Below are 24,614 nucleotides of genomic sequence, written 5' to 3'. Positions count from 1 at the left end.
CATCCCCACTGATTCTCAGTTCCAGTCTCCCCCTCCCTCCTCATCCACTCCTCTCTCCCCACCGACTCCTACTCCCAGTCACCTTACCCATCCAGTCCCATTCACGTTTAAGGCCACACTAGATGATCCTCTTACCTTTCGTCCCCAAAGAGTCCTTGTCTCAATTAATTCCTCCTCCCTCTTGGTCCAGTTCTTGTCTTGTCTTCATTCAAATCAGGCAGCTTCCTCCTCCAGGCTGAGAGAACATCCCTGCTCTCAGTTCTCGTGCCCAGCGAGGGCCTCAGCCCAGAGCTGTAATAGCAGGGCAGGTCCTGCTCAGGCCCAGACTGGAACACGTCTAGTGCGGACAGAATAGTTGGAGTTTTTAGCTGTGAAGCTCTAGCCAGCCTTTACCAAGCCTCTACTGAGTGAAAACTGAGATTTTTCTAAGCTTTATAATTTGGCCAAATTTGTACAAGAATGGCAAAGGAACATCCCTGACAAAAAGCCCCCACACCCAATTTCAAGTCCCTGCTCCAAAGCAGAGGGGTGCTAGAGCTTCTCCAGGAAAAGACTCCAGAGTGTTTTTAACATGGACAAAAAGTATTGTTCATAGTTTTGTTCTTGGGAAATAGCTGAACTGTTTTGGCTGAAATTTTCAACAAAGAAATTCAGCCTGAGTCAGAAATCTGGCCTGGAAAATTCAGTCAAATGGTTGAAGTTTGACAAAAACTTATAAGCAACTGAAAACAGGATCTTTCAGTGGAATGAGTCAAACAACCTCAATAACAGGTACCAACTCAGCCTATACTTAATTTCACTAAGGTCTGGAAAAATACTAGCTATGTGGTATTTGCATTAAACTGGACTCGTTGCTTCACATTTGTTTTCACACTTAAATTATGATTAAGATCATGTACTGCAAATAGGATATACTTTATTGTCAGAAATTTTGTCGAGCCTAACATGAAAACAGGAGATGGGGAGAGTCAAATTCAGGACACTGAGGATAGGTCGCTGCACCCACAGCGCATTGCAAGCCTGCTCCATGTTTTGTGGATCATGGTGCTTGGTTAAATAATATACTGTGACCAAGAAAGATGAATAGGGATGGCTAATGTGACCATGATGCCAATGCTACCATCAGCGTAGTACAATACTTTCAGTTATGTTATTATTCATACCATAATAGGCACTATCCAACAATATGCAGTGGCACACAATTTATGCCCTGAAGAGCTCTCAATCTGAGATTCCCTCAGATACCTCAATCCCAAGCACTTCTTCAGTAATAAACGACTGAGCTCTACAAAACAACAGGCAGTAGTTTAGTGAACCAGATTACGAGGCCCTGCCAGCTATGAATTGCCAATAATGCCGCACTGGTAATGAGAAGCACAGAGGCGGTTACAAAACTGGAAACAATGACAAAAGTACGTAGGAAATAGTCTACTTACAATAGCTTACTAGCAATAGTCTACAACAGCTACTGGTTAGCCAGAAGGGGGACACTGATACCAGGAAGCTTCTCTGAACTCAGATGTGCTCAGCTACCTAAAAAAGAAAGTCAAAGCTAGAACAAGATCCCAGGCAATTTCAGTTGGCAGCAAAAGTTTCAAGGAAAACACATTTCTGCAGGGACAACTCTTCTGTAGTTGCTGGCCTGAGCCAAAAGGAGAAAAAAAGAACAAGAGACCAACACCAAGAGAAAGAAAAAAAAAGGATGTACAGTAAGGCAGCAGTGTTCAGAAGGGGAAAAAACTCCCACCAAAACCCAAACTTTCCTCCACTTAACTTCAGTATACTGCATAATTTTCCCATTGAATATTACATGGGTAATCAGAACTCACGGAAGGGCTACCAAAACCTGCTTTTTGTAGTCCACCAACTACAAATCAAATAATTTATTCACCCCTTTGACATTTGCATATGATGCAGTATCTTAAAGGTGGACCAATTCAACTCAACTGCCTGTGCTGATTAAATAGAAAAATCTGTATCTTCCTCTTTGCATGTTTTTTTATTATTATTTTTATTTGTAAGGTGCAGAAGAAAGACAGAGGAAAGTGGAAATCTAAAAAAGCACTTGCAACAGGGATCAATCAGAGAAAGGATAAAAACCATTCAGATCCACCTTCTGTCTAACCTTTCCTATTGATCTATTTCCTTACATGGAATGTAACATCTATGCAATCCTTCTGTTCTGGACATGAGACTGACCAATTAATCTAAATTTAAAATAATTTGTGACAAGAAAATGATTCTGATTTTAGATCAGCAGGTAATTAATCTGCTACACTAAATGCTATATGCTTTATCATTTTACACTAGAGATTGCAAAGCAGAGATTTGTATCCAATGAAAGAGTAGGTGTCTTGATATTCTGACTGCATAAAATTAATGATAAACACAGTACACTGAAATATACAGTTTATTTCCTCAAAGTCAAGCAATACGATTTGTCAGTAGGTAAATGTTAAGTGTCAAGCAAGAAAACTGTACACATTTTCACTCTGGGATGCAAAATCCAAACAACTGGAGAAACCTGACAGAAATCTTTCACTATACAAAGAGATCTAAAACTGACAGATAACATAAGGTGAAGAAGTAGCCATCACCTAAAAATGCCAAAGGCAAAATATTAGCACCAGATTTTTTTTTTAAAGCAACAGTATATCTATTTACAGATTTACATATAACATTGGGAGACAGCCATCTTCTGCTCCCAAATAAGAGAGCTTTTGAGCACAATTTAAAAAGAAGAAAGTGGGAGCTGGTGACTATATATACTGCTTTGTGAAAACAACCATGTATATAGCACTCTCAGTATTGCTATTTTTATAAGAAAGATCTAAATCAAAGTACTTTACACACTCACGATGAAATTATATTATTATTCACATTCACATTTCACATACACGTCAGGGTAACCACAATATGTAAAATTTTTTTAAAAAGTCACAGGCAAAACAATGCATACTACCTTGACTAAAGCCAAACATAATTTATTTAGGAATTATTTATCTTAGGGTTTCTTATGGTTAGAAAGGGTTCAAAGAGAAGAATCGCCTGTTCTAGCATTAATTAACATAGTACCAAGTATTTGTGGGATTTTGTTAGCAGTCCAAGGTTTGTTAACTGGAAGAAGAAATTAATCCTCAGGCAGTATAAATCAGTAGCTCCATTTGACTTTGATGGAGTTATGTTGATTTACACCACCTGAAGATCTGGCCCAGGATATATGAATTAAGATAGTATAACAGGCAAAATGGCCCGTTTAACATTTATAGCTGTCTGTGAAGGACCTGGTTCTAGAAAGATTTTTGTGCCTAGTCCTGCACTGCAAGCAGTTCACTGATAAGGAAAGGAACCAAGAGAAGCACTAAGAGAGGAAGATTTTGGTAAGAATAGACAAAGAACCTTTTGTCAATATTAAAATTGCATGAACAGTGTAAAGAGGTGATTTTCTCTCATTTTGTTTTATCTTTAATTATTTGTGCTGTTCGAAGAGTTTGCTACAGACTGGTATCCACGTCAGCCTTAAAAGTGGCTCCTTGTTGCAGGACCTGTTTGTTAATCGAAACCCAGAGATAAAGGGTTTCCTTTATATAATTTAATGGTCTATACATGAAGCTAAAATTTCCCTTTTCCCATAAAAGCTATATCTTAACATAGAGATTACACATATATACACAGAGCAATTCTGTAGTATTTGTAGGAGAGCAAATTAATTAATCCCATCATTGTGTTAAGAAACAGGTTAGGATGACTCAAATTATCAGAGTTTTACTGGATGGCAGTGTTACTACATCACCTCCCATAATCTTGAACTGAGAAATAGTGTCCTGTCATTAAAATGTATATGTCAACATGAGAAGTGAAAAAAAGTAGAGATGTTCACAGTTACAAACCAGAGTTCCTTTGAATACTGCTCTGTACTCACGGGGCCTCGGTGCATAATATTGCATTTGGTGGTGTGGGGAAGGAAGAAAGAAAGATCTAGCATTACATAGGTCAGCTTGAATATAATTTATCCATTTATATAAAAAAGGTGAACTGTTGAACAAACAAGAAGGAAAATAAAAGCAGTACAGTTTGTCCTGTTAATTTAGTGACTCTTTCACACAAGGTAACTATGCTGGGGGGAAACCCAAAACAGCAAATAGATTTTCCAAATAGTTTAATTTATGAATGAATTGAACCAAACTGGCAGAGCATCCTGAGTCCCATTTTTTAAATCAAATAACTTGGCAAAAACCATTATTTGAGCTACAATATAAATGGGCCCACAACTATTTCTATGTCTTGGAGGTGGGAGTGGGAGGATATTTCTATGAGCCATGTGTTTTTTTTATTTCAGTAATGTCAGTCTTAAATGATTTTCAAGTTGGTTTAGCCACTAGCCACAGTCTTCAGCTGAGATTGGTTTTGAAATTATGTTCTGAAAGGAGAAAATGAGAACTTTTCTTATGTGATACGTTACAAAGAAAAAGTGTCTGATGTACCAGGATCAAAGTGCAAGCCATCTGAATATAACAGTAGACACATGACACACGCTTTTCCTACTTGATGTGACTGTGTTAAAAAAAACAAACAAAACAAAACCAACCACCCCCCCACCCCCACAAATTAGAGCTTGTTTATTACTTTGCTTTTGGGCTTCCCCGTAGTTTGTACATCATCTGAAGACAATAAAGACTGTCACACATCTTATTCTGAAAACCATTATTGTTTGCATGCATTATTGCAATGGACTTCACAATATACTGAATTTGAAGCTTGGAATCTATCTTCTGCCTCCTGCAGGACTTTCTATAGGTTGAGCGATAAAGAACAGCTCTAGAGTCCGGGATTAAAAGAAGTTCTAAAAAATTAAATACATCATCCAAACAAAAATGAGGAAGATCATTATTGCTATTATAAGCTATTTTCTCTTGTCTAACTCCCTCTACTGGACACAGATACAAGTCAGGGTTTTCACTTGCATACTTTGAAACTTTGCCCAGCCACCCAGTTTTCAAGTCTTTGGTCAGGCCTCAACCTCTTATTTGAACCTTTCAAGTTGGAGGCTGTCAGTCAGACACTTGAGTTGTTCCTCCCCCAGCTTGATCTTGTCCTCTAGCTCTCTCTGCTCAATGATAAGGGCTGATTTCATCTTTACAAAGTGCTCATAGTCTGCTAGACTCTCTTCGCTCAGATAGTTGGCCAAAATATCAAAGACGATACGCTCCCTTCGGTCCAGGTTTTCCTTCAGTTCTTTTGCATCTTCATGCTGCTGAGTCAGCAGCTTCTGCTTCTCTACCAGTGTCCGCTTAAGAGAAAGAGAAAGAGAAAGAGAAACATATTAAAGATACCACTTCAAGACAAACAGTTTTCTGGTCAACCCTGAAGTTGATTTTATCTGCAAGGACAAAGATGTAGAGGTGTGTGTGTGTGGGTGACTGGGACTAAGGGCAAACAATTAGTTCATGGCAAGCTGGGGAGTGCGTGTACCCCGCACTAGCCTGCCGCAGACTAACTGTCCGTGTGGCTCCTGCTGACGCATTATGTGCTTTGATCTATTCCCACTTCAAAGATGACTAGATCAAAGCACATTAACAAATTGTTAAGATGAGTCAAGCAGGGTCCACACAGACAGTTAAGTCCGTGGGAGGCTAGCTGGGGGTATATTCACACCCAAACTTGCCGTGAACAGTGATTTTTCTCAGAACTCAGAAATGCTTTTTGGAGATGTCCCTATCAATGGGATTTCATTTCCCATGGAAGAATGAGGGATGAGTGAGGAGAAGCTGGTTTAGGCAGGAGCACTGTTAGCTTCTGCTGACACAGCCACGGAAGCCAAAAGCAGGTACTTTTGGGGTGTAGACAAGGGATGAAAATCTTCCTGATGTCAGTCCCCTACTGCATCCTCTGTCACCTCTCTGAGGCAGAGACCACTGTCTTTGTTACATGTCTGTACAGTACCTAATGCAATGGTCCCAATCACTGACTGGGGTCTTTGGCGCAACCATAATACAAATTAATAATAGTACACTGTCAACAGTGTGTATAGACTGGAACTCAAATACAATCTGTTCATTTTTCAGCCTCCCAAATTGCCAGAAAATTACTTTTAGTTTGTTCTGTCTCCACTTTTTTCCCCTTTTGTTTGTTACAGAAACAGGACGCTACTCTGCTGATAATCTTTCATCAAGGCACTTGCCTTTTAGTGTTTTAGAGGGAAAGGCATGTCAACACTTTTAAACAACCTGCTCTCCTAAACATGGGCACAAAGTGTCATACATTCTTCAGAGCCAAGCCACTTAGAGTGGGTGTATTCTAAGTGAAGGCAAAATTAAGAATATTAAAGAGATCTAATGAAAGCAGCCTGATGTGAATCATCAGTGTGGCAGTTTTCTCCCATCCACTCTCTTGCCCACCTGGTTTTCAAATAAATAAAAAAAAAAAAAAGCTCACCACACGGGCTCCTTAAATACAAAAATAATATGATTGCCCTTCAGCAACGTGCCTTACCTGTTCTTCAGGAGAGGCATTTTCATCCAAGTTATTCAGGGCATTTTCCACCCGGGCCAGACGACCTGATAGTGACAGCAGTAGGTTGACCACTTTGTCCAGGTCCCCGATAAACATCCTGAACTTGTCAAACTCATTAGATTTGCAGACCTCTTTCACAATAGCCTCCACCTCATCTCCCAGTGCATTGTTTGCTTGGATGTCTTCCTGGAGTGTCTCCCGAGCTTCTCGCAGCACCTGCAACTTCCTACTGATGCTGTCAATGAGTTTTTGCTGTGGAGAACAAAAAGGGGGTAATAATTTATTAGCGACGCTTGACCCAGCAGAGATGGAAACAGAGATTTCCCTCCAGGCATTCTGTTCCAATAGCTCACACATGGCTCTTTGCTGAAAAATGTCAACATCAATGGCAAACTACCCCAAACTTCCAGTGTCAGACGTACCTCCACTCCCAGAATATATCAGTTTACAAAGCCCAAGCCAAAACAGGACCCCCTCTGCCACAGATTCCCAATCTTCCTCTCACTGAGGTCATCGGCCACACTTTCACTGACTGAAAAGAAGCAGGATCATGTCCTTAATTTGCTTTGTTACACTGTAAACCTCTAAAGAAACAGCAGCCATTGGTTCCGATTAGCAGACGAGCAGTGGGCTTTGTGTTTATGACTGCAAGGGAAACTGCAACTATGGCACTGTTGTCCAACTAGAGAATTCAAGTCTAGAGATAAAGTCCTTCACCTGCACATTGCCTTACATTTCATTGCTAAACAAGGCATTCAAGCTTAAGGAGAATTCCTTCACACTGCAAGAAATCGAAGTTGCTCTGTCTTGTTTTTTCCCCACCAGGGAAAGGGAAAGAAGAAAGGAATCTACTCTCTGCCACTCACTGAGCAACCAGGAGTCTCTCCCTTTCCTCCCCTACCCTGTCTTCGATGCTCCTTTGGGGCAAATTAAGGGCAAATCTGTGATTCTGCCCACCCTGGAGCTGAGAAACCAATAAAATGTCAGTCCATGGAGGAGAACACTTCACTTAAGGAGGTATGGCCAGCTGGCAAGACATGTTCACAGCTGATTCCTGGCCCCAATTCTTTTGTTCTCACTATCACACTATGCATTACAAGAATTCTTCAATGTCTCACATGTTGAGGGAAGTCACTTATTTAAGTCGCAAAGTTATGTGCATCCCACAAATGTCTAGTCTCCCCTCACTTTTATTGCTGAAAGTTATTTACATAGGAAACAATGAATCCAAAACTGAAATTATTTATAAGGCATAAATACCAGTATCCCTGCAAGAATTTTTTCATGTCCCTGTCAGTGCAACCCATACGTGAGGCTTTGCAGGTTGAGAGGTATGTACATGACATATATATTATGTGATCTAGGATAGGTGAGTAGTGTTCTGGACTCAAAGAGTTGGGGCATAGACTTTTGATGGAGCTAGGTCTATGTTATGCTGAATCAGCTTGAGAGCTCACCCTTCGGCAGCTCACCATCATGGCAGAAGACAACACATCCTTCGGAGCTCATTACTGATACTCCTTTGATCAGCTTCCAATTTTCAAAGCCTATGACTGAGTAGCAAAAGATGCTGTACTCTCTCCTTCCCAAAGACGATCTCCAGGGCAGATGAGGTACACTGGCGAGTCTGAGGCTGATGGTGCTAAGTAGAATACGGGGATAGGAAGCAAAGCCTTCACATGGCAGGCTAATAGTAACACACGGCCAGCTATGCTCTTTTAATCTTTACTTCCAGCCAGGCTGTCCCCGGCTCCAGGAGTTGTGACCTAGCACGCAGGGTTGCAGCAGCGCTCAGGTTTGGCCCAGCTCCCACTCTGTCATCCTGTGAGGGGAGCGAGACCAAACCTGACCGGTGCTGCAACTGCATGTGCCAAGTAGCAACGCCCGGAGAGGTCCAACGCCACAGAACAGGGGCTGCAAGAGCCACTGCTGTGGGGTGAGTTTTTCATTTTATGTTATTTTTAAATGTTTTTTTTTTCTTTTATTTCATGTTATTTTGCATTTCTGAAAAACACGGGGCTCAAATAATTAGGAGTACTTCTATAGCACCTTCCATCAGAGGGTCTCAGAATATCCCAAAAGCCCTATAACATCCCTGTGAGATAAGTATTATTTCCATTTGATAGAGGGGGAATCTGGGACTTCCTCCAGGTCATGCAGTGAGTCACTGTCAGAGCAGAACTAGACCCCCGTCTCCCGACTGTGTGTGTCCTCTGCTGTACTTGCCAGACCATGCTGCCTCCCTAAAAACAGCCTTCCTTAGGGCAGGGGTTCTGTCTACTCATATGCCTGTAAAATATAAGGCATGCTGTTGTCTTTCTGTAAATATTAATAATTTTACACCTGTTAATGTTAATTTCTAAAGCAGGCCACATGATCTAAGATGGTAATGATTTTGCAATACATTTTTGTTTTTCTTTTAAGTTTCTTGATTTCTTGGCACACATGTTGGGAACTCTGATTTCAACCAACCTATTAAATACAAACAAACAGAAACCCATCTCTGTTTCCCAGGAATACGTTACTGATTCTTCCTACTGTACACAGGAGGGTACAGTCATCTTCAGAGTTACACAAAGTAAGCACGGATACTTGTTTTGGGAACCACCCATAACTCAGCCACCCTAACAGAGGGAATGGTAGCTTAAAACCTAACAAAAGAATACTTCTAAAGGCATGAATTCAAACATATGGGTTATCTGGGCTGTCTCTCTCCTGTTTTGATTTAATATTCTCAGGCCAGGTTAATCTGTATTGGGGTTATCTATTTGTCTGGCTATCCAAAAGATTAAGGTAATAAGTAGTTTACAGCTGCATGATCTACTAACTGTAATCTGAAGGATTTCATTTTTTTGTTCCCTCCTAAATACAAATGGAGTTTGATCTGGATTAACTAGGTCAGACTGCTGTACTCCTATTTCCTAGGATGCCATGCAATTTAATAATCCAACTGTTTTAGCGTAAGATGCATGACTGAATATAGTTGTGCTCTGTACTATATTGCCCTGCTACTATGCCTAAACCCAGTCTTCAAGGTGAGAAGGTAGATCAGTATACATGCACATATACAGGCTTTCTTCTAAGGCTGTCAATAGACACATCAGTACTGATGTGGATACATATCCATTGGGAACTGGATTGAGATGATTAACTCTTTCACACACAGACTACTAGAGGAAGATGGCTTTGAACTCACTACTGACCTTTGCTAAATGTGAATATGGGGCCTATGAGAGAGATTAAAAGCTACATATCCCATTAATAATCCACTGAGCCGTAATGTCTTCTTGACATCAATTACAGTTTTGAAACTGGATGGGGGTGAATTCTAGCAATCAAGTTTAGTGTACTTTGAATAGTAGCAGAGAAACTGACTGGAGTCTTGCTAATTTCACTCAGCTACAATTTAGCAAGGCGAAGCTATGAGCAGAAACAGAGGCAATGGTACAGTCTCTCTGCAGGCTTAGGAAGACAGCACTGCACTGGATTTACACTTGTCAGTTTGCACTCAGTTTTCTACCTCATTTCACACTAGATTCAAGTCTGAAAAGACTAGAAAACCTCTTAATTGCCACAAGTAGATTTTTCAAACCCAAAATAACCTCAAGATCCCTTTTATTGTCTTCCTACACCGTATATGCTAATCATATTGTTCATCAATAAAGAAAAATTGCTTTACATGACCACAACATTTCATTTATTATGATTTTCTCCATTTATTTGCAATAGACTTGTGCAATTACTCAGCATAAAATTCCCACACCTATCCTAAGTGTCCATCATCATTGCAAAATAGAGAATGGGAGGTGTAAATTGGTCCCGGAAAACCCATTATGAATCCCAGATTAGACTAAAACCATGATATTCCATAATAGAACTGCTGAGTTTCAATGAATTAAGTAATAGGTCCAAAGCATATAGTGTCTCTTTTAGTAGACTGACAAATGATAATATTCAAGCTTTCAAGCCCCAAAGGTCCTTTTCTCAGCAGCTGGCAGTTATGTGAAATTGGGCCATTTTATATATCTTGGCAGTTTTATAAAGACGGCTTGACCCATTTACTATGATTTGCATACACTGCATGACGAAATCTGAAATGAAAGCCTGCTGGATTGAGAGCTTACATTCCACTGCATGCAAAGGAGCAGATGGGTGAGTAAACAGAAATGTGTATATCACAGACAGGAGAGAGGGAGGGCATCTAGTAACTCTGTACATGGACATACTTCTCTCAGCCTGTATAATCTGTGTTTAGTTGTGTGGGGAAGGGGATGAGGAGAAAAAGGCTTTTCATATAAACAGACACCACCTAAAATAAAGGATATGTTGACAGAGAAGCATTTGGATTGCAGTTTGTTGGTTGGGTAAATGAAAAAGTATCCATTTCTAACTTTTATACTTTTTCCTCATTCAACATGACCAGAAAATGTTTCTGGTTGAATCAACAAAAGCCAAAAACAAGTATTCTGCCTCGGCATTACAAAGACCTGATAAAATAAAGCAAGATTAATAAATGTTCTTCTCTAGTCTAGTAAAATTGCTTCAAACTGCAATGGAATCCTTAACATATCTGAATAGTTCTTAAAAATAATTTTCCTTTTGTTCAATTAAACGTCATTACTACCGGTTCTGATTACTAAATGAATACTGGAGGTTGATCACTAACAGTTTATGTTCACTAAAGGCCATATCCTGGAATTTAAGGCAGCTCCTTCCCCTGTATTGCTATCTTAAGTAAATATAGTTTAAACTAGATCACTATGAATGCAGAAACAGAAGGCTGAATAGCACCAACAGACAATCTCCCCCCCGTTTCTCACTATTGGGAAACAAGGTTAAAACCTATTTGTGCTAAATCACACATGAAGAGAGTTTGGTGTTCTCAAGCTAACCAACCTGACTGACATACACTGACACCACAAAATCACCACTTCACACAGATTCTTAGGACTGGAACATGAGGCAGGCTGTAGGTCAAGACTTAAGGCACCACAGGGATGTGTGTGTTTAGGGGGCTGTTGTTAATGGTTTGTTGGTGCTAAGTTCATGCACTGACTGCCTATCTAGCTCCAACCCATGCTATCAGTCTCTTGATTTCATGAGCAGTAAAAAAATTGTCAGAAAACAAATGGCCTAATTTTCAAAAGCAGAGAGAAATCCAAAGGTTTTAGGGTGATCAGATGTCCCAATTTTATAGGGACAGCCCCAATATTCGGGGCTTTGTCTTATATAGGTGCCTATTGCTCCCCACCCCTGTCCCAATTTTCACATTTGCTCTCTGGTCACCCTAAAGGGCCCACAGATTTCAGTGGGATTTATGAGTGCTCAGCAATAATTTCTCAAAGCACATTTCTCTTACACACAGCTATTCTCAGGTGGAAAGGTACTATTACAACAAAGACAAAAATGTACACATGCAGATTTTAAAAAGTGTCTGTCTCAAGTTAGGTTCCTAGGTCCACAGCTAGATACAAAACTAAGTGACCTGATCTTTCAAAACTGCTGAGCGTTCCACTTGCTCAAAATCAGACTTCTTATTTAGATGCTTACCTATGGATTTAGCAGCCTTGTTTCAGGCATCCAGGTTTGATAATCCTACTAAATATTTAAAAGTGTGTTACCTTCTTTTCTGACAAGTCATGATCAAGCTCATCTTCAGAATCCTCTTCACTGTGCTGCTGCTGTTGCTGCTGCTCCTGCATGTCCTTCATTTTAATCAGCAATTCTGCTTTCGGTGCGGACGTGCTGTAGTAAGTGGAATTAGTTGTCAAGGAGATGGCAGAAGGCATGCCCTGCTCCTCTTTCCTGGTAAAAAGTCATAACTTTAATCAACAGCCTGATATTCTGAGCACTGAAAAGAAAGAACAGTCTTTCAAACCCATCATTTTGTAAGCAAATGGGCTTCTAATGGAAAGAAGATAATTATGGAAACAATGCAGGGTCAAATGTCTGAGGAAAAATTGCTACACTGGAAGTTATCAATTTAGGCAATTAAAAGGAACTAGCAAAACCTCTGGCTGGAAGCATTAATTTTCAGTCTCTCTTAATTGCATTTATATCAGTGTTTAAATCATCATTTACAATTCTTGATTATACAGGCATTGGTATAAAGGCAGTGTTTTTGTCTACATCTGTGATCTCAATAGTTAATGATTCCATAATCCTCAAAACACATCTTTTGATGAAAATGCAGCAGTTCACATTTCATTTTCCCCACTATGAACCTTAAAGATCCTATTACTTTATGCAATACTCTCTTGACTAGTTGAAAAAAACCCGGTTACCTACCTTTCGTAAATGTTGTTCTTAGAGATACCTTGCTCATGTCCATTTCACGTAGGTGTGTGCGAGCCGCATGCACAGTCATCAGAAGGCTCTTCCCCAGCAGTACCTGTTGGGTCAGTGCAGGTGCACCCTGTAGTGGGGTCTCCATGGCACTGTATTTTGGGCCCTACTGACCCGTCGCCTCTTCAGTTCCTTCTTACTGGAAGACTTCGACAGAGGGGAAAGGCAGGTGAGTCTTGGAATGGACATGAACAACACATCTTGAAGAACAAAAGTTATGAAAGGCATGTAACCGTTTTTTCTTCTTCGAGTGCTTGTTCATGTCCATTCCAAGTAGGTGACTCCAAAACTGACCATAGGAGGAGGGATTGGAGCTCATGGAATCGCTGACTGAAGCACAGCTCTGCCGAATGCTGCATCGTCCATGGCCTGCTGAGTAATGGACATCGTGCAAGGTGAATGTACGGATCGATGACCAAGTTGCAGCTGATGATTTCCTGTGTAGGGAACCTGTGCCAAGAAAGCTGCCCAGGAAGCCTGTGCCTTCATGTGCAGTTAGTGCCTGGACTGGCACCTTAGTCAGCCCCGATACAGGTGGTGAGCCAGGATGAGATCCTCTGGGACGTTACCAGGAGACCTTTCATCTTATCCACTATAGCGATGAAGAGTTGGTTTAATTTACGAAAAGGTCTAGTCCTTTCTATATAGAAAGCTAGTGCCTGCTTGACATCTAGAGAATGGAGGCTTTGTTCCCTGTTATTGGCATGCGGCTTCGGGAAGAACACTGGGAGGAAGATGTCCTGGTTCGTGTGAAACTGGGATACTGCTTTAGGAAGGAAGGCTGGGTGGGGACGCAAGTGAACTTTGTCTTTGTAAAACACTATGTATGGAGGGTTGGATATCAAAGCCTTGAGCTCAGACACCCTCCTGGGTGAGGTAATTGCGACCCGGAATACCACCTTCCATGAGAGGTAGAGGAGCAAACATATTACTAAGGACTCCAAGGACCTCCTTGTCCAGCCCTGAGCATGCAGACTCCATGCAGTTCAACCATGAAGCTTCTATGCCCTGAGGTGGAGAGATCTGAGGTTGGAATGTTGCAGGCAGCCATAGTCCTGTGTGATTAGGTCCAGCACCAATGGCAGGCAATTGGGAGGAACACGGACAGCCTCAGCAGCATCATATACCAATGCGGCTGGGGCCAAGCTGGGTCCATTAGTATGACGGATGCCCTTTCTCTTCTGATCTTGAGTAGAACTCTGTGAATGAGCAGAAAGGGCGGGAACACGTAAAACAGGTGGGGCCTCCATGGAAGGAGGAATGCACCCGTGACTGAGCCCGGGCTGTGGTTGAGGAAGGAACAAAGGACAGAAGGAAGGTCTGTTTGCATCTACATGGGGAACTCTCCACTGCTGGAAGAAGCTGTTCAGGATACCCGGGCAACTAGAACACTCATGGCTGTGGAAGGATCTGATGAGATAGTCTGCCAGCTTGTTCTGGGATCCCAGACGGTAAGATGCCTCCAGATGTATGGAGTGAACGATGCAGAATTCCCACAGTTTGAGGGTATCTTGGCACAGGGGAGAGGAGCGTGCTCCACCCTGTAGGTTTATATGAAACATCTCTGTTATTTTGTCCATCATGACTGACATGCATCTGCCTTCTAGATGAGACTGGAAGTATGGCATGCTAGGCGAACCGTTCTCAGCTCCCTGACGCTGATGTGGTGCAACAGCTCTGCCAGAGACCAAAGGCCTTGAGTCCTAATGTCCCTAGATGTGCTTCCCACCCCAACTCAGATGTGTCCGTGACCAGAGACAATGAAGGCTGGAGTCTGGAAAAGGGGATTTCCATGCATATCAATTGAGTGTTGAGCCACCACGGAAGGGATTCAATGACTCGAAGGGGAAGTGAAACCATTTTGTCCAATTTGTCTCTGTTCAGTCGATAAGCCAATGCCAGCCATGCCTGGAGAGATCTGAGCCACAGCCTCATGTACTGAACCACGTATGTGCAGGAGGTCATCTGACCTAAGAGAGTCAAGCAATTTTGCGCTGTTGTGGTGGGAAAACAACAGAAGTCCTTTATGATGGAGCACATAGCTTGGAAGTGAGACTCCAGCAGAAGTGCCCTGGCCTGAACCAAGTCTAGAACTGCTCCTATAAACTCTATTCTCTGGATAGGGGATAAGGTTGACTTGGGCACATTTAGCTGAAGCCCCAGTTTGTTGAAGGTTGACCATATCAGGTTGACGTGTGCCTCTAAGCCAGTCGTCTAGATACGGGAACACCTGTACTTGTCATCTCCTTAGGAAAGCAGCGGCAACGGCCATACATTTGATAAAAACTCGAAGGGCTGCCGACAGTCCGAAGGGAAGGACCATAAAATGATAATGAGCATGATTTACCATGAACCTGAAAAACCTCCTATGAGATGGGACTATCGAAATATAAAAATACACATCCTTCAAATCAAGGGTAGCATACCAGTCCCCTGGATCCAGGGAGGGGACGATGACGGCCAAGGAGACCATGGGGAACTTCAGTTTCTTCATGAACTTGTTAAGGTTTTGCAGATCAGGAATGGGTCTGAGATCCGCCATCGCTTTTGGGACCAGAAAATATCAGGTCAGCTCCTGAGGTACCTCCTCTACCGCTCCTGCTTATAGGAGCTCTTGCATTTCCTGTGTAAGGAGTTGCTCGTGACAGAAGCAGGTCCCTGAAGAGGGAGGAAGAGGGTGGGAAGGAAGAAAATTGGAGAGAATATTCCAATTCTACTGTGTGCAGCACCTAAGCGTCCGAGGTGATCTGAGCCCATGCCCGATAGAAATGGGACAGACGATTCAGGAAATGAGGAAGGATCTGGGATGTGGTCTGGTGGGTTGCCCCTGCGTGCACTCTCAAAATGATTGCTTGGAGCTAGAAGATTGCCTCGCCAAGCCTTGACCCTGTTTAGATGGGGGATGGGGCATCTTGCGCCTGTTATTCTGCCCCTCTTTATAGAGTAATCCTGCCTCTGCTGTGTAGGACAAAAACGCTGGGCAGACTGGGGCTTGAAATGTTTTCTCTGGCCTGGTCTACATTAGAAAGCTTTGTCGACGAAATTCAGTGTGTCGTCCTAAGGATTTCAGGGTGGCACCGTACTCTGCATTTGCCCTGGCACCAATGTTGTCGTCCATTTTGGTGATGCGAATTGAAAGCGGACCTCAGGTGGTAGCAGAGCCCATGCTCATGAGGCGACCAAACAGGAGCACCTAGAAGAAGACCTTGCATTGGCCAAGGTCCCATGAAGGGGGCTTGCCTTTCTCCTGCCTATAGTGGCGTCCCTGCAACCGGTGCCAGTTGCACCAGGAGGTGTAGGATTCTTCTTCTGAGCCAGAAGATTGTGACTCTGAACACGTAGGCCAAGGCGGTGCCAAGTGGGACAATGCCAGGGAGTGGTGCTGGGGGGAGGGCGACCGGTGACGCATTATGACAGGCTTGCCTCTAGATGGCACCACAGCGGAGGTCTCGGCTCTTGCTCCTCCATCCTTGCGAGGGACTGCTGTGCCGCCATGGCTATTAGGTCCCCAGTCGCTCCAAACATGTCCGGAGCGGAAGGTGAGTGCAGCTCTTCCACGTGGCTCTCCATTATGGGTGAGTCCATCGGCACCTGACTCAACGGCACCCTCTGTGAGTTCGAAGTTAACAGTGCTGGCCCCAGTGGGGAAGGTGCCGGGTGCCCCATCACGCGACACACACAATTATCATCTCTCTCTGAAGCCTTTGCTTAGACGAGCGCCCTCTACCAGTTTCCTTTCACTTCTTATGAGGCACCGGAAAGTGGGATTAGTGCCGGATCTTCAGTGCCGGGGGTCCTTTGGTGCCAAGTCCTTCTTTGGCTAAGAGAGGCTGGTGGACTCTGCTCCGAGATACTGGCTTCTGAGTCTGAGTGAGGAGTGGAGAGCTGCCTCCATGAGGAAGTGCTTCAATCTGACTCTCTGGTCCCTTTTTGGTCCTTGGATGGAATCCTCTGTAGATCTAGCACTGGTCAGCTTGATGGTCTTCCCCTAGGCATTCCAGACAGGATTTGTGGGGATCACCCTTAGGTTTATGGCAGGTCCTGCACAGTTTGAATCCTTGGGACTGAGGCATGCCCCGGTTCCTGGGATGTAATGGCAGGGGGGACCCCCCAAAATAAATTTATCTAACTACTAATGCAAACTAAGTACTTACTAACTAACTAACTTTAATCTACTATTTACAGGCTTGATAACTCTCTACCACTAGAGGAATGCTTGCTGACGCAAGAGAAGGCAAGAAGCTCCAACAACCGTCACAGGAGGTAACAAGGAACTGAAGAGGCGGCGGGTCGGCAGGGCTCTATATACAGTGCCTTGGAAGGCACCACTCCAGGGGGCGCCTGCACTGATTTGATGGGTACCGCTAGGGGAAAAAGCCTTTTGAGACTGTGCACACGGTGTGTACATGCCTACTTGGAATTGACATGAGCAAGCACTCTAAGAAAAAGTGGTCTTTATGGGGATTTTAAGAGACTCAGGAAGCAGAGTAATAAAAATAGAAATATTAGCAATGATCAACAATATCAGAAATACAACAGCTGATAAAGCAATACCGAATTTTCAAAATGCATTTAGTAAACATTTATAAAACGAAAGAATCAGGACACTGTTAATGACCCGCTTAAAATTCATCATCAGTCAAGACAGCACTTTAAGTAACTTAAATTTAAATATTTTGCTTCTCTATTTTCTGTCTGAACTCACCCATCCTTTAACTATACACACTGTTATTCAAGCATGACTATCTCCAGCTCCAAATTAATTCAAAGAAATTAGCAGGATTCACAAAAGGATCAGACATTTACATAAGTAATAAGAATATGTAATAGTAAAAGTTAAACAAAGCCAAACCAAGACATTTGGAAGGGATATAAACTTTCATGCTTCTGGGCATAAATCAGTCTCTAACTACTGAAGGTCAGGCAGAAACTCTTCCTGAGGGCAGTATTATTCCACAAATATTTATCACAGGCTTTTTTCTGCACCTTCCCCTGTAGCACTTGGTGTTGGTCGCTGTTGGAGGTAGAATATTGGATCAGATGAACCACTGCTTTGATCCAATATGGCAATGCCTGTGTTCCTGAGCGTGCATCGGTTGTTGACAGCTCTGGAAAACTACTGCTTCCCTAGATCCAGAGACCAGATATAAGGAGGACATGACAATGTCAACTTCTCCGCAACCCTATCCCAGTATTGAGGCTTCAATCTGGAGGAACTGCCTCTGAGATGAGGAATGTATCTCTGCACACAAGGATGCCAGTAAATATCAATTGTGATGAAAAATTTTGTGATGTCAGCATCTGTCCACTAAAAACCAAAAAACTTGGTATAAAGAAGCCTTCACCAGTAATGTGAGAGAAACCTAAACAAAGTTGACAAGACAGAACCAACACAGAAAACAACAGAACACCACTGGCCATCACCTACAGCCCCCAGCTAAAATCTCTTCAACACATCATTAAGGATCTACAACCTATCCTAGAAGATGATTCCTCGCTCGGTCAAGCCATGGGAGGCAGGCTTATCCTTGCTTACAGACAGACCCCATCCTGAAGCAAATACTCACCAGCAACCGTACACCATAGAAGAAGAACACTAACCCAAGAACCTATCCCTGCAACAAACCCTGTTGCCAACTCTGCCTGCACATTGACTCTAGTGACACCATCACAAGTCCTAACCACATCAGCCACACTATCAGGAGCTCATTCACCTGTACATCTACTAATGTAATATATGCCATCATGTGCTAGCAATGCCCCTCTGCCATGTACATTGGCCAAACCGGACTGTCACTATGCAAAAAAATAAATGGACACAAATCAGACATAAAAAATGGTAACATCCATAAACCAGTAGGAGAGTACTTCAATCTCCCAGGACACTCTGTAGCTGACTTGAAAGTTGCCATACTTCAACAAAAAACTTCAAAAACAGACTTAAGCGAGAAACTGCAGAGCTGGAACTCATATGCAAATTTGACTCAATCAAAATGGGTCTGAATAAGGACTTGGAATGGTTATCTCATTACAAGAAGTAATTGTCACTGTTCACACATTCTCACCGTCTAATCAACGGTTGTGAATAGGCCTCATCTATTCTAACTGAACTGACTTTGTTAGCACTTGCTCTCCCCACTGTTATGTTTCTCACCCTTGGATGTATATATATACCTCCTATCTGTGGTTTCCACTTCATGCATCTGACGAAGTGGATTGCAGCCCACGAAAGCTTATGCCCACAGAAATTTATTAGTCTTTAAGGTGCTACAGGACTCTCGTTGTGTTTGCTGTATACAGACTAACACGGCTACCCCTCTGGAACTAAACAAAGTTTGTCTCACTCAGGCAGAAATTTTGATATCACAACCTTCAAGTTCCACTTTAATAAGCAGTACAAAGACCTTAGTGACACTACTGTGAGAACAGGCAGGAACTGTTTTAAAAAGTTCCCATAAGTGTATTGATTATATACCCCCTTCAGGCTACCAAATTCGGGGCATTACCATATAAGATTTCTCATCAAAGTTCTGGACAAAGTTGATTCTGAAATTACACCAACACTCAGAGATCGAATATCTGTAAGATTCAACTGCTTTTTTGTTATCTTTTATTGTTCTGTTCCCATTCTCAACCAGACAATAACTGGTTGCTCTGATCCAGTTTATAGTCTCTGTGTTCATTTTAAGCTCTCTTTGTAAAACTTCTTGATGTTATAAATACTAAAACATGGCTCCTTCCCTCAATTGGACACCATCAGACTGGATGGTTTTAGTGAAATTTCTAAAGCCTTTCAGAAATGGCTCATGAGAGAATTTTAATTGTTCCTTCCCCAACTCCCTTATGTGATTGTTTAGCTTTTCCCAATTTGGTTGCGGTACAATGTAATAAATATTTTACACCATAACTGACTTGTAAAGAGATTAGTGTGTGTGTGTGTGTGTTCTTTGCAATAGGACTCTAATTTTTGCTCCTGTGATTATTAATATGGTCAATAAATGATACTGTCAATAATGCCATTTTAATGGGAAAACATGAAAATTAACCGTATGAAGGAGGATCCTTAAATGTTTAGGAGAAAAAACAACACAGTTGGACAGCAACGGGGGAACACTTTACTCACTTTTCCTCTGCAATTTTTGGAGAAGGAACTTTTGGTAAGAGCTTTCTGCGTTGTTGAGCTTCTTCTAAGAGGTGTTCATCTTTAGGGAAGATTCCCACCATCAGATCCATCGTAGTTTTTATTTTCACATTAGGATCCAAAATATCTGCTAGAGATTTATCTTTGCCCACAATCTCTCTGGCTAGCTCCTCAGACTTCCAGTCTTCAAAGCTCTTCTCTTTGGCCTTCACATAGCTGATTGCAGGGGTGGAGGCATCGCTGTCCTTTAAGTTGTTTCCAACTGCTTCGGCTGGTTGCGAGTCACGTGATCTAGTTTTGCTCTCAAGCTCTGGTTCTACGCCCTGCCTTGTGTAAGCACAGAAACGCGAGTAGGACTGCTCAGAAGTGCTGAGGGTTTTAATCTGGTCCTTCTCCAAACCACTAGGTAAGGCAGGAGGCTCCATGGTGCTCACGAGGTTCTGGCGACTTTCTTTCTCTGCACTGCTCTCAGAATGAACGATCTTGATGGGAACCATTTTTACCGTGGTGTTGTTATCTATCACTCTTTCAATTCTGGAAAAAAAGAGATAGAAATTAACTGTTATAAAGTCAAGATCTTTTTATACTGATTCTTATCTACAGATAGGGAAAAGGTGTCTGTCTGCATGGTAACAAAGATCAATTTATTAATAGGAGAGCTGTATAATGGAAACATCTCGTCTCACATCTCAAACCCTCAGTTTAGGGATCTGTCTTTTCTCATACATTTAAAATTAAGGTATTATTTCACTTATACAGATCTCCAGCATTAGCCTCACACTACACAAAACATGACTTTTCTATAGACTATAGGACTGACAAAGTGCCACACTTACAACTGTCTTGAAACAGTTCAAAGCATAAGTTAATGAAAAATACAGTTTTAAAAAAACCCTTCCACATAAAACATGAAAGTCTCATAATCGAAATCTAGTTTACCTTGGTATAAATGGAAAGAGAGAGAGAAAGAAAAAATATTTAAAAGAGAGGGAAAGAAGAAGAAAAAAACCCAGCTACTCAAAAAGGAGTATTTATATTCAATTTTTCATTGTTTTATTAGTGACAGTCTATTGAAGGGATCCTCTAATGCATACTGCTGAGCTATCTTGCACTTAAGACAAGACATTCAATCAAGAACACGTCTTTTTTCATGGTAATTTAGATTCTAAATTAGAGAATAACATGTTAGATAAACAACAGTTCTGTTTACACTGCTACAGCGTGTGCACTGTATGGACAGTATAAAAGTCAAGTTCAGATGGCATGGTTTCAAGTTTGAAGAAAGTTTAAAATTATTGCTTTAATGTTGTGGGTTTGGAAGGGTCAGCCCAAGCAAAGGAACATTGCTAAAATTTCTGGTTTCTGCTGGCTGGCTTCCTTTTAGATTAGTGACTCAGAGACATACGATAGTTTCTTGGCTCTATGTATGGGTGTGCCCCAGAATTAAGTATAAAGCTATACTTTACTGTACTTTCATGGGAACAGAAAATAAAACAAGACTGTACTCCTCTGTAGTAGTCATCTATATATTTAATTTTTGTGTCTGTATGAACATAGAGACTACATTACACACATTCACTCACCGCTGCATGAAATGACATCTCTAGGTGATATTTTGACTATAATGCATGTGCAATATTCTAATAGAACTAAAAAATAATTCTTCTTAACGTAAGGAACATCCCCTCCCCTCCACCTCCCCATCCTTCTCCAGTAAGAATCTTTTCAGACTGTCAGTCATTTTGGAAAGTTCACACTCAACTCTGTCCTTCACTCCAAGCTCTCTTAGGTCATGATTCAGCAAATCACCTAAGCATGCATTTAAGAATGACAGACTTAAATTGGACTTACGTGCAAAGAACATGATCAAGAGCTCTGCTGAAAAAGGACCTTGTTTCTTTTTTCTCTTTTCTTTAAAAATAAAAAACTCATAAGGAGGAAAGAAAAACCCACCTTAAAAATGAAAGACAACAATTCTACACTAAAATGGCAAGCCTCAAGTCTGAGCAGTTGAGTGCTAGTGCTATCATGCTGCTTGGCCCTGGTGTGATAAACAGAGGGTGAGATTTTCTAGAGTGCTAAGCATTACCATCACTCTAATTTACCCAAAGTCAGTGCTAAAATTCCTGTTGACTTCAGTGGGAACAGAGACAGACCAACGCCGGGTGCTTCTGAAAATCTCCTCCGCACCACGTGCATTTTGATACATGCACACACACCCATAATACCGGTTACATATTTCCTGGTCTATTGTATTAAATTCCAAATCCTCATACAAACTACACTTGTGCGTATCATGAAGATGAGCCCACACCAATGGCACAATTGTTTCCATAGCATAAGGGTACCTAAATTATTATGGAGTGGCCATTGCTGCTCTGTGATAAATGTTGAAGCCATCTTCCCGTTATAATTATAATCCCAGTTTTTATTCTCTCCTAACAGCCCCCAAAAGAAACAGATCCCCTGAAATCTGGCATCCAGCCTCTCGTACTCGAGTAGAGATTTTCCCAGAAGTTTAGTGAAATTCAGAGAAGGAATTTGGAAAATAAAGAGGTTTTAAAATTTTCCAAAGGTTCACTTAGTCAGAAGTGCCCTAAATTCATGTGTGTGTGGGGTAGGGAGGGGAATATGGAGACAGTGGGGGATAGGAGACGGGAGAAATGTGGAGGGGAAAGAATCAGATATAGAGAGGGGGACAAAGGAACAGAAGAGACATGGATTGGGTAGGGATCACACAGAAGGACTGCAGGCAGCTATCTTCCCTGCTTTTTGAATGACCATGTAGAGGCAGCAGGGGGCCATAAAGAAGGGGGAAACAGATTGGCAGAATATGAAGGAGAGTAGGGCAGGGGGAAAAGGCAGAGAGTGAGGTTGGAGATTGACTGGGGAAGACACAGAGGATGTGCGCGCAAGGGGAGGCATGAACACAAGTGCAGAGACCTTGATGAGGTATCGATCGTAATGCAAAGGACCAGAGGGAGCATGGGAAGCGGAAGGGAGATCCTAGGACACTCTCTAAGGGGCAGTGGACATGAGGGTGGGGACAGAGGACAGCAGACAATGGAGAGGTGGAGTCACAGAAGGTGGATGCAGGGGACTGGGGAAGGGAAGGATGGAGTCTTACCCAAGTTAAAAATCTATAATATCTGGAATATGTTAAATGCCTAGAGCTGCTTACGTGATGAAAGCTTCCCTCCCCACTTTCTCCACACTCCTTCAACCCTACCCCAGTATTACTCCCTACCCTACACACACCTCCCATGGACTTATTGAAATCTACAGAAGAGGAGTCAGGTTTGGGTTTAAGAGCCAGATTTAAGAGACCCTGGCTGCTGGAGCAGGGCTTTCCTCACCTCCTTGTTCTATGTCCTAATCCAATTTACATTTTTGGTACCCATTAAGAAAACAGGGAAATTCACAAACGAACAACAAAAATATAGTTGAAGAGTTCAGGCTGAAAGAGTGCTTGAATGGAGCCCAGCCAAGGCGCTGCTCCTCCTCCCCCAAAACTATGCTCTCTTTATAAACATTCTACACTTGTTAAAAGACCTGCAAGATGTACAGGTAAAGGAACCAGCCGGCTCCCTCCTGCCACATGAGTTCCACTAACCATGCAAACTTAACTTTGCCCCCTTTGAAATATTATGTTGAGTGTGTACAGCTGATCTTATGTATTGTTTATTAAGACAGATTGTCCACAGTCCCTAAAGATCCAGAGGGGTAGCCGTGTTAGTCTGTATGCAGCAAAAACAACGAGAGTCCTGTAGCACCTTAAAGATGTGGCTAGGACCTGTGCCCTCCCCATTGTTGTTTCTTACCCTTGGATGTATATATACACTTCCTATCTGTGATTTCCACTTCATGCATCTGACAAGTGGGTTGCAGCCCACGAAAGCTTATGCCTGCAGAAATTTGTTAGTCTTTAAGGTGCTACAGGACTCTCGGTTTTTTTAATCCCTAAAGAGATATGGACACCCAAATCTCATTAGGATTAGTGGGGACTGGGCATCCAAATTCCCATTGCAGTTTATGAACAGTCTCAGTCCAAATATGTAATCAAGATTTCCAAAGGAAAATAATCCCAGGACATACAAATTATTGGGCTCAATGCTGGGGTAGGTAACGGGGTGAAATTCTATGACCTGTGATACACAGGTGGTCAGACTAATTGATCTGATTGTCCCTTTTACCTTAAAAATCCATGAGGCTATATGAACACTGATGTAGGTTTTCTCACAGTGTGATGTGTTGGTGTAGTAGAAGAATGCCCATCGGAATAAGAAAAAGTGGAATGAATAATACACTGTTTTGTTGGTTATATGGATTGTGTATGATTATATAAAGTATGTGGAAAGGAGAGGGAGTTTTGAGAGAGAAGTAAAGGGCCCTGCACAGGTATGGAGAGATATGCAGAAGAGGATTGCTTACAAGTTTGGATATTTCATATTAACTATATTGCTTAGAAACTAATACACATAATGTGTGTTTTTAGTTAGTAAACAATACAATAGTTTACCTGAAATGTATCTCTTAAATATAAGTGGGACTATGCTCTTTATTTTGTAACTGGCATTTTCTTTTTCTTTCTTTTTTGCCAATGTAAGGCTTAAAG

General features: G+C 42.0%; 1 protein-coding gene across 4 annotated transcripts in view; it reads right to left on the bottom strand.

The window, feature by feature from the left end:
* Positions 1–2,398: 2,398 nt before the first annotated feature.
* Positions 2,399–24,614, bottom strand: part of SHROOM2 (shroom family member 2) — a 180,439-nt gene continuing 158,223 nt past the window's right edge. For 3 of the 4 annotated variants that reach the window (XM_067553010.1, XM_067553007.1, XM_067553009.1), the window contains 4 exons: positions 19,982–20,533; positions 12,135–12,318; positions 6,493–6,765; positions 2,399–5,290 (listed from right to left, as the gene is read on the bottom strand). In XM_067553010.1, coding sequence (XP_067409111.1) covers positions 5,024–5,290; positions 6,493–6,765; positions 12,135–12,318; positions 19,982–20,533 — 1,276 coding nt within the window. In that variant the 3' untranslated portion in view covers positions 2,399–5,023. The remainder of the gene's footprint in view (positions 5,291–6,492; positions 6,766–12,134; positions 12,319–19,981; positions 20,534–24,614) is intronic. The other variant, XM_067553008.1, reaches the window with a different exon arrangement.

Source organism: Emydura macquarii, unplaced genomic scaffold, assembly GCF_026122565.2.
Source record: "Emydura macquarii macquarii isolate MOO-44397 ecotype Brisbane River unplaced genomic scaffold, CSIRO-AGI_Emac_v2 contig_1424, whole genome shotgun sequence".
Taxonomy (NCBI): Eukaryota; Metazoa; Chordata; order Testudines; family Chelidae; genus Emydura; species Emydura macquarii.
This window is presented reverse-complemented; position numbering and strand designations above follow the sequence as displayed.